This window comes from Echinops telfairi, unplaced genomic scaffold (genome assembly GCF_000313985.2).
Source record: "Echinops telfairi isolate 266 unplaced genomic scaffold, ASM31398v2 ScPeMD7_3;HRSCAF=10, whole genome shotgun sequence".
NCBI lineage: Eukaryota > Metazoa > Chordata > Mammalia > Afrosoricida > Tenrecidae > Echinops > Echinops telfairi.
This window is the reverse complement of record NW_022103899.1, coordinates 64,489,206-64,499,602: the sequence shown is the minus strand read 5'-3', so window position 1 is coordinate 64,499,602 and position 10,397 is coordinate 64,489,206. Positions and strand designations below refer to the sequence as shown.

At 60.0% G+C, this 10,397-nt stretch overlaps 1 protein-coding gene across 1 annotated transcript in view; it reads right to left on the bottom strand.

Moving 5' to 3' along the window:
- The window catches only part of SNED1 (sushi, nidogen and EGF like domains 1), a 47,448-nt gene that overhangs the window by 16,526 nt on the left and 20,525 nt on the right, over window positions 1-10,397 (bottom strand). The window contains exons 10-20 of the mRNA XM_045294537.1: window positions 5,165-5,290; window positions 4,384-4,488; window positions 4,064-4,177; window positions 3,116-3,232; window positions 2,673-2,789; window positions 2,473-2,589; window positions 2,288-2,401; window positions 1,846-1,959; window positions 1,624-1,737; window positions 987-1,100; window positions 149-262 (exon numbers count right to left, since the gene is read on the bottom strand). Of these exons, the coding sequence (XP_045150472.1) occupies window positions 149-262; window positions 987-1,100; window positions 1,624-1,737; window positions 1,846-1,959; window positions 2,288-2,401; window positions 2,473-2,589; window positions 2,673-2,789; window positions 3,116-3,232; window positions 4,064-4,177; window positions 4,384-4,488; window positions 5,165-5,290 (1,266 nt within the window). The remainder of the gene's footprint in view (window positions 1-148; window positions 263-986; window positions 1,101-1,623; window positions 1,738-1,845; window positions 1,960-2,287; window positions 2,402-2,472; window positions 2,590-2,672; window positions 2,790-3,115; window positions 3,233-4,063; window positions 4,178-4,383; window positions 4,489-5,164; window positions 5,291-10,397) is intronic.

The following is a 10,397-nucleotide window of genomic DNA, read 5'->3' as shown; positions in this document are numbered from 1 at the left end:
CTCTCACTGTTCGCTGGCGCTCAGGCCAGAGGAGGAAGGGTCACCTGCGGCCCTGGAAGTGCTAACACCGTGGCGCTTACCCACCCTCCCTGCCCAGTGGAGGGAGGGGCTTGTGGGAACATCATCCCGGGGGCCAGTGAAGCCTCACCTTTGGCACAGTTCTGGCCCGTGTAACCCACTTTGCAGGTGCAGCTGTGGGACCCATTGCTGGCTAGGCAGTAACCGCGGCCCCCACAGGGGCTGGAGAAGCAGGGGTCGCTCACTGCATGGGAAGGAGGCAGTATGGGCGCTGGGTGTGGGGAGCGGAAATCCCAGGGGCACTGGATTTTCCTGCTCTTAGGGTCCTGGGCTAGATCGCTCACCCCGAGGGCAGGGCGCAGGGCCTGCTAGAGTGATGGGCTACAGGGGGCCAGGGGTCTCCTAGGAGGCCAAGACGCTAGCACTCGCTCGGTAGTGGGGCGGGCTCTCAGCACGCTCCTCCAGGGGTGCTGCGTAGGCCGCCTGATGGAGGGGCAGGTCAGGCTCTGGGGACACAGTGGGCAGGGGCAGTGAGGCCTCCAGGACCAGACTCACCCCCCTCCATCCCCTTAGGTTGCTGGGGCAGAAACAGGGAGTAGTTGCCCCCGCGGCCTGCCCCGCCCCCGCCTTGCAGTGGGTTCCCTGCCTCTGGCCAGGGTGACTGTAGTGAGACTGCGCAGGGCCCCTACCCAGAGTGGTTGCATGGCCTCATCCCCGCACACAGCAGCCCCTCCTCCCACACCCTGTCTCAAGGTGCGCAGGCTCTGAACACACGATGGAGTTATCTGTGACCTGCACCCACGCCCACACCGTGCTCATGGACCAGTTCAGGCCTGAGCACTGCCGCTGTGGGGCATCAGCCCAGCCCGGGGAGGGGCACCCAGCTCCTGCCCAGCCTGCGGGGGAGGGACACTCACAGGACCCCAGTTGAGGGTCTGGACTGACAGCGGGCAGCTCTACCTCCCTACCTGTCTCACAGTGGTAGCCGAAGAAGCCCTCAGGGCAGACGCACAGATAGGCCCCGCCCGCGTTCTCACAGGCGCCCCCGTGGCGGCAGGGGCTGGAGTCGCAGGCGTCCACCTCTGGAGAACACGCAGAGAGCTGCGGCGTCAGCGCCTTGCAGGGGTGAGGAGCCGCAGGGGGTCTGGGGGAGGGAGGAGAGGAGAGCGGGAAGAAGGGAGAGGAGGGAGGAAGAGGATGGCGGGTGGGGCTGGGGGCACCCCAGAGGATGGGGCTGGGGGTGTCCTTGAGGGTGGGGCTGAGGGCAGAGACATCCCAGGGTGTGGAGCTGGGGACACCCCAGAGGATGGGGTTGGGGAGCTTCTGGGTGGTGGGACCAGGGGAGTCCTTGAGGGTGGGGCTGGGGACACCCGGAGGGGAAAGGTGGGGCTAGGGCAACCTGGGGGTACTCTTGGGGCTCAGAGGGGCCATGCAGCCTGCTTCCCTCCCTCCAAGCTATCCAGTGGCCCATTTCCAAGCAGCCTGCCCAGTTGGACGTGATCCCGTCTCCTCTGAGGCCCAGGCTCAGTGCGTGCTGAAACATGCTCGGGAGGTTGGGGTGTTGGGGTGTCCCGAGGTGGGAGGGGATGGGGTGGCAGCCCTTACCTGTCTCACAGCGGACCCCGATGAACCCTGGGGGGCACTGACAGAGGAAGGCCCCTGGGAGGTCCCTGCAGGAGCCCCCGTTCTGACAGGGCTGCTCTGCGCATTCATCAGTCTCTGGGAAAGACATGCAGGCCTGTCACCCCACTGCCTCCGCAGAGGGGCAGACCAGCCGAGGGCGCCTCGCACCTCACGACCGCCGTGGCCACCGGTCCCGGGACTCACCCTGCTCGCAGTGGGCACCTTCATAGCCCGCGCTGCAGAGGCACAGGTAGCCCGAGACCCGGTCCTGGCAGGAGCCTCCGTGCAGGCAGGGCTGTGAGCGGCACTCGTCCACTTCTGCAGGAGTTGCGCCCGAGGAAAGCGAGCCTTAGTTAGGGCAAGTGCGAGATGCGGGTTGCTTGCCAGCCTGCCCCTGCCCCCCACCTTGCTGCCTGTCACCGGACTTTGCTGGTAGAGGTGCATCCTGCCTGCTGTGGACCCCCACCCCCACCCCACGGCCCTGCTCTGGGGCTTTGTGAATCTCCCAAGGTGCCCTGACTTTGGGCACTGGATGCCCCAGCCACCTTCCTGTCTCTCCAACTGGCCCCGCCCCTTTGAGGGAGGAGCGGCATGCACTAGGCCCCGCCCCCTCCAAGAAAGTGGGCGGCATACGCTTGGCCCTCACCTGCCTGGCACCTGCGTCCGGTGAACCCTGCTCGGCAGTGGCAGGAGAAGTCCGTGCCCAGGTCCTCGCAAGTGGCCCCGTTCAAACACGGGCTCCGGAAGCAGGGGGAGGGGGCTGTGGGTCGCGGAGGGTCAGTGTTCTGCCAGGCCCACCGGGCCCTCCCCGGCCGCCCTGCCACGCCTCACCCGTCTCACAGTGGCGCCCAGAGAAGCCGGACGGGCAGTCGCACTTGTACTTGCCGATGTAGTGGAAGCAGGTGCCGCCGTTGTGGCAAGGGGCCGAGGCGCACGAGTCCGGCTTCCCTGGGGCGGAGCGAGCGAGTCAGGGCCGCCCAGCGCATCGCCGAGCCCGCTGCCCCTGAACTGCCCCGCCCACGGTCACTCACCGACCTCGCAGTGCCTCCCGGTGAAGCGGTAGGGGCAGCTGCAGCGGTACTGGCCGTCCGCCTCCTTGCACGAGCCCCCGTTCCGGCAGGGCCCAGAGCTGCACGGGCGCGGCCGCACTGTGGGGGGCGGGGGCGCAGGGCGGCTGAGCAGGGCCGTGCCCCGGCGGGTGAGCGCTCAGGGCCAGGCCCTGCCCCACAGCCGGTCACCAAGAGCCGGGACCACCGCCCGAGGTCAGCGGAGCCATGTGGGGCGAGGACCCCGTATCAGAAAGGGAGTGGAACGTAATGACCACATCGAATGGGAGCACCCGGCCCGGGACCCAGAACGATCCTTCAGCCACGGTACTGTCAGAGAGAGCAGCACCCGGTGGGCGGAGCGGGGCTGCTGGTGGGAAGTGCGCGGACCGCGGCCGCTCTCCAGGGTGCTGAGCGCTGGCCCCTACCTTTCTCACACTGCTGGCCGTGGAAGCCGCGCGGACACTCGCACGTGTAGGAGTCGTCGTGAGCGTCACAGGAGCCTCCGTTGAAGCAGGGGTCCGAGTCACAGGGCGATGGCAGGGCTGGGGGAGTGGAGGTCAGAGGATGGCCTGGGAGCACCTTGGCAGGTCCTGGCCAGCACGGCTGCCAGGCCCACCTTATCATCCTGTGAGGGACCCAGGCCACCTTCTTGCACTGTGGGCCCCCTGTATCCTCACACTGGGACCTCCCTGTGGTTGATTTTGGTGGGAGTCACCCTCCCTCTCCCCACGTCCTGTCACCACCATCACCAATGACCACCTGTGATTACACCCTGTGCGGGCAGGGACCTCTAACAAACACCAGCACGGTCATGACTGCTGGCCCAACTCGGGTGGTCTCAGGACCAGCGGGTTTGGGTCACTGTCTTACACAGGCCTTTCCCAAAATAGCCAGGCCTCTCTCCCTAGTCTTAGCCCGGAGGCTCTGCTGGTCCCTGATCAGCGTCATAGCCACACATGGGCCTCCACTGGCTGCATGTGGGCATCCCGCATGGACACTACCAGGAAGAACCCACCCCCGAAGAAGCACAGCATGCGTGGTAGAGGGTTGGGAACAAGGAGGAAGCTCCTCAAGGAGGGGGGTGGCAGCATGCTGCCCACTGGGCATGGCACAACCACAGGGTGACGCTGGCGCAGGACTGGGTGGGTTTCCGTGTTGTCGTACATGGATGGGGTGGTAATCCTACATCAGGGTGCACCTTCACTGCTATTTGTGCCTGCTAGTGACTGGTAGCTTCTGTAGGGGCTCGGAGCTCCCCCACCCCATCTTCCTTTCTACCATGCTTCTCCATAAGCAGGTGACAGCGTGGGGATGGCCTGGGAGAGGCTATCACTGCTGCCAGTGCCCCCAATCCTGCCGCCTGCTCCACTCACAGTGGCTGGTGTTGTGGTCCGTGTGGCAGACACACAGGTAGCTCCCGCCGTATTCCATGCAGTAGCCCCCGTCGGGGCACTGCGTGTTCATGTTGCAGGGTGTGGCCGTCACTTCTGTGGAGGAAGAGCCCACCCCACCCCACACCCGTGTGTCTTTCTGGGGACCTCGTGTCCCAGGGCCCAAGGGGTGAAGCCCTCCTCCAGTGGGGTGGTCCCTGGCCCAAGCCCCATTCACTCACTGGCCAGCCCTACTGGTGCCCAGTGACAGGACCACTAGGGGACAGGGTAGGAAGGTGCCTCCCTCTAGTCCTGCCACTTACCAAATTCACAGAGGAGCCCAAAAAAGCCCGGGGGACAATGGCAGAAGGTGGTATTGGCTCCAGAGCAGCTGCCTCCATTCCGGCACTCACAGTCATCAGAGATTCCTGCCACGGGGTGGGGGGTGTTCTGTGCGCTGAGGTCACCCGCCCTGCTGCTGCCCACTGCCCAATAACCCCTACACACACACACACACACACACACTCTCATATTCAGACATCCACACACCCACTCATTCACAAACATCCACATATGCTCATACTCATTCACATGCAGTAATATTCACAACACGCACATATATACACATATAAGCACATATCCACAAACTATGACACTCATACATATATCCACTCACTCACACACATCCACATAAACATCCACACACTCAAACACATTCACACTCAAACATCCACACATTCATGTTTGCATTCATTCATACACTCATTCACACTCACATATCACACAAACATCACACTCATTCACCCACTTTCATACCCTCACTCACACACACTCACACAATTACACTCACACTCATCCACAGGCACACAAATCACACAGGTACACAGCATCAAGGGTGTTGCATCCACCGACACTCGCACTCACACACATTCACATTTACACACCATCACGGCTGCTCACACACATTCACACATATGCACTCATAGCATGCACACCCATTTGCTTTCCTGAGCTTTGTCGAGTCTGTTGCCTGCAGAGGGGCCCTGGGTCCCCACGCACCACCTCCGGCAGCCTCCCAGCCCCCCAAATCCCATGCCCACGCACTCTCCCCACAGTTGAGGCCCACAAAGCCCCCGGGGCACTCGCACACATAGCCCTGGTCAGCGTCCACACAGGTGCCGCCATTCTGGCAGGGGGCTGAGAGACAGGCGTTGGGCTCCGGATGAATTTCTGCAAGAAAGACAGTGGGCATGGTCACCCTCGTCCAGGCAGAGAGCCGGAGAGGAGGGTGGGGCCCTCAGGCCTGGACAAGCTGGCTTCTCGCCCAGCGCCCCAACAGGGCAGGGCCTTTGCTGAGGTCCTGACAGCTGCCCCAACCCCAGACTCCCCTGGAACAGAGCAGCAGGACCAAAAGGGGGGCCATGGAGTGCCACAGAGGAGCTTCTGGAAGCCAGGGATCGCCACAAACATCCAGATGGGTACAACATTTGGGGTTTCCAATAACCCTCCACTGCCTGTCTCCAGTTTACTTTTTCTGGGGGGCACAGTTAGATATGTCAGGTTGAATGAGCCCCGAGCACTTGGGTGTGTGTATGCCAAAATGCTGTCAGGCCCAGCTCTCTCTTTCCAGAGAACGGGCCACATCTGCTGCTGCCCAGTGCTCTGTGAGTTACTGAGAACAGAGTTTAACCCTGCCCCCACCAACTGCCCTCCCCCCGTGGCTGGGGCTCCACTTCTCCTGGCAGGGGTGTCAGATTTGGCTGTGCGTTCGAGGATCCGTGAAGAGGCAGGAGTGTGCTTAGCAGTGTAATGTCTTCTTGATGAACTGGTCCCCTTATCATCATGGGAGGCCTTTCTCTGGTCATATTCCGTAGCCTAAGGTCTAATTTGTCTGATATTAATACCGTCACTCAGCCTTCTTTCAACTGCCTACACGTTTTAATTAACATACAAGCGGACTCTTGTTTGGTGTACAGCGCCACACATGCTAACCCTTGCAGAGATGTGTGTAGCCGAACACAGTCAGTCCCACCACCCCAAAGACGTCCAGAGCCACACGCTCTCCCCCTGCCCTCAGTACCTGCCAACCTTTGGTCTAGTTTGACCTTTGCAAGAGCACCGTGATCACGGTGCCACACAGCAGGTCCTCTTTTGAGACGGGCTTTCCTCACTCCGTGCAATGCACTGGCGACCCACCCGGGCGGGGCTGGGGGTTACCAGCTCGACCAGTCCAGTCGAGCCTGTGGTATGGATTCGCCCATGAAGGGTGCCTCGGCGGCTTCCAGGGTTTGGTGGCTGTGACTTGCCGACTGTAGACATTTAGGCAGGGGTTTGTTTTGTGTGAGCGACTACAGTTTTCTTTAGGGCTCATACCTCAGAGCTGAGCTGGGTGGCGGGGTGTGTTTGATGTCGCCGAGAAAGGCCAGCTCACCAGCAGTCTGTGTGTTGCGGGTGCTCTGTACCCTTGCCTGCAGGGCTTGGGGTGAGCACTTCTGCTCTGTGGCATCCCACTCTCGGGGATGTCTGGACAGAGACACTGGTTTCCTTCCCTCCATCCTCTCTGGGGGCTTCTGGTCAAGTCTGTTGTCTGTTTTCTGCCAAGATTTGAGAGGTCTTTGCAGCCTACAGGCAAGTGCTTGCTGGGCCTGTGTGTTGAAAGCAATTCTCCTCATCTGCATCGTTCCAGCCTCCTAATCACGATTTTCACAGACAGCCCTTCTCATTCTGATGGGTGTTTAAACTTTTTTGGATTGATTTTAGATTTTGGGTGAAGTTTTACATTTTGATAAGAGTTTTAAAAAATCCCTTTCATGAATGACGTTCCAATTTTCTGATTGTTTTTCTCTTCCTTTTTCTGGGTCATGGTTTGGTGTCTTGTCTGATGACACTTAGCCTGAGTCATTCGTGACACGCTCTGCATGCACCTTGGCTCAAGGTGTGAGCCTGGAGTTTCCGTTCACCCTGCATAAGGGTGCCTAGCTGCCCAGCACCGCTGAGGATGGAGCTGTCTCTCCACAGACTGCTTGATGCCCCTCAAACATCTGGGTTCCCATCTCTTTGCCAGTGTCACATGGGCTTTCCCGCCTTCTGGTCCTCTCTGTAGTCCTGGGACTCTGATGGACACCCCCTAGACCCTTGGAGCTCGTCCCTCCGGTCTCTGAGCCTCTGCTGCTCTCTCCAATGCGTTGGCACTATTGTCTGGATTGGGTCAGCCCTCTGGACCTAGCCTCTGTCCTCCATGCCGGCCATTCCTCTCTCTACCCCACCTGTCACCGGTCTGTTCTCCATCTGCGATGTTCATTGCCACACGATCTATTGGATCGCCCTCTGCTGAACGAGCCTTTCTGTCACGCTGTCTGGTCTAGGCAACTCCCCCCGGAGCGTGTTCCAGTCACTATGTCCACTCTGCTCTCCACCCATCTGCCATGTGTCCACTCTGTTTGTGATGCCCACTTGTTTAGGCGGGTTCTCCCTGGAGCTTGTGCCAGCCACTACGTCCAGGATCTCGGTTATCTCCACAGACACGGAGAGGGCCTTGTGCCCATGGAAGATGGCCTGTGAGACTCTAGGTGCCCTCCAATGGGCAGGCTTTTGGGGGCAGGAAGTCAACCTGCGGGGTTGGGACACACGTTCTGATCCACCATTCGTGGGCTTCAATGGTCTGGTCCACTTCCAAAGCCTATGCACTGCTCCTGAGATCTGACCCCTCGGCCAGCGGGCACCTGGTGGTGGTTCACGCCTCAGTCCATGCCTCAGTGACGTGTCCACACACTGTTCAGGACCGGTGCGCATGTCCCCATCCCGGGGAGCTGTCCCAAGACCCATCCTCTCCACAGCCTGCACGATCCTTTCCCATTGTCCCCTTGCAGGGCCCTCTTGGTGCCTTGGTCACTTGCTCCTTCCTGTGACTGTCTGTATCCAGGATCAAGAGAGAGAGAGCGATCCACAGGGCCACTGTGTTTTCTGTGCCTTTTACAGCCCCCGCACCTCTCACCCCCAGCTCAGCCATCCAAGGCTCCAGCCTGCTGAGGGGCTTCTCCTGAAGCTCTTGCTCCGTGCTGATGCTCACCCCCAGCTCAGGGGCTGCACTGAGCCCTTCCCAGCCCAGGAGGGGTAAAATGGGGAACCTACCATGTCTCGGTGGTCCGTCCAATCTTGTCTTCCTCCCAATGCACCTGCCACTCTTTCCTCCTCAGAGTCCTCAGGCAGCTGCCCGGGCTCTCTGCCCAGGCGGGGCTTAGAGCTGCGTTCAGTTGGAGGGACAGGGCAGAGCCGCTTACCCCATCTTGTCCCGAGCCAGAAATCCTTCCCATACTCCACAGCGATCCGCTTCTCTATGTTTGCAGTGGGTTTGCGACAGACAGTAGAAAACTGGGCCTCACTTTTCATTTCGACCCCGCCTTCTCTGCTGCTGGGCCAGGGTGTTTAACTGCTTATATGCCGCGATGCAGTGTTGCACGCGGTGACATCACAACCTCCCATCCTGCTGGTCCTGCTCAAGCTGTCCCACCTGTCTGCTTCTCTTCCCCTTTCCTGGCTTCGGGATGGAGGAGCGTTCTTAGCGTCCCACTCTATCCCCACAGTTAGGCGGCCGCCTTTGAGTCTCCATTGTCCACTTTCTGTGGTTACTCTCGGCTTTGCAGGGCCCACATTTCACTTCTCCCCGTCTGACTTCATGTCGGGGGGCAGCTGCTGACCTGCCATCAATGCCATCCAGCGTGCTTTTATTCCAGACACTACATCCTTATCTCGAGAAGCTTTGCACTTTAAAAGCGAAGCCCATCCCCCCGTGGTTGCAGAAGAGAAGCGGTGGCGGTTGATGGTCCAGCTGCTGAAGAGAAGCTCAGCCCTCTGCGGTCCCCAGTGGCTCCTGGGACAATGGCGTGGTGGCCTGCTTCTGTGGAGATTGCAGCTTCCACAGAGCCTGGGGGGCAGTTCGACTCTGTCCTGTGGAGTCCGCCAGATGGCGGCGGCGGCGGGATTTGGGGAGGGGATTGTGGTTCCGGCTGCCGTTGCTTCTCGCTGCTTGAGACGTCTGTACAGGGCGTGGTTCTCTGGAGAAGCCGTCTGAGTCCTCCTGTTTGCTTTCTGATATGAGTTCATTTAGACACCAATCTGTATGTCCACACAACTGGCCAAGGTGCACCCACATATCTGGCCAGCAAACCCACAAACCTGGCCAAGGGGAATTCAGTCATATACTTGGTGTGATAATTAAGGTTCATGCCAACTTGGCAGGGCCAGAGCTCTCTGGGCTCTGGCAGTTAAGCCATGGTAATCCCTGAGATAGGATCTGACATGATGGAACCACCCCCTGATGTATCTGCCATGAGAAGCTGGTAATCCCTGAGATAGGATCTGACATGATGGAACCACCCCCTGATGTATCTGTATGAGAAGCGATGAACTGAAAGCTTCCTTGAGGCCGTGGCCTGGGGGGAGCTGTGAAGGGCTGGCCTGCTTGTTGCCCAGTCTGGGTCCTGCGGGTGACAAGCTGAACCCTGCCCACCCTGGAGTCATCAGCGTCCTGCCTGCTGCCCAGCTCCAGTTCTTTAGTCCCTGCGGCTTGACGAGTTAGGAGCCGCCTCCAGCCCGACACCTCTCGGACAGATGTGGGACTTGCCCGCGCCCCTGCAGCTGTGTGAGCCCTTTCCTGATAGAAGCCGCTCTTTATGATACACACATAAGCTTCAGCGACTGGGCTTGCTGTGCTAGAGGAGACAGCCTAAGACATCTCACCAAGGTGACTCCATATACCTGGCTGAGGTGAGGGGTAACAAACATATCACAGCGATTTAAAGGCAACCGGTAGGTAATGTCTCCCATCTTTTCCAGGACCCAGGTCCTACATGTAGCTACCCGACAGAGGCTGGCTCCCAGGGCACAGGTTTTCAGACTCAAATCCAGTGTGAGTGACTTATGGTGAGCCTCCCCTGGGAGGCCCTGGCAGGACAGCTGCTATCCTGACTGGGCGCCAGGGCTGTAATCAGGTGGGCTCCCAGTCCCAGCAGCACTGAAGCTACGGAGCCGAGCAGAACTCAGTGTCTCTGTCAGGTGGAGGGACAGACACCCCCCCCTCCCGGCTCCTTGCTCTCACTAGGCGAGGGGCTGACGTGGGGAGGCAGGAGGCTCAAAAGCTGAGGGTCACTGCAGTTTTCCCAGCCCACCTGTTTCTCACAGCTGGGAGACCAAGACCCGAGGGGAGGAACTTTCTCAACCCCACCCAGCTGTCAGCAGCAGAGCCCAGACTGGCCTGCTGGCCTGCAGTCAGGAGCTCAGGGGCAGGCAAGACTGGGCAGTGCAGGCAGGGACCCCAGCCCTCTCCTAGAGAATGATG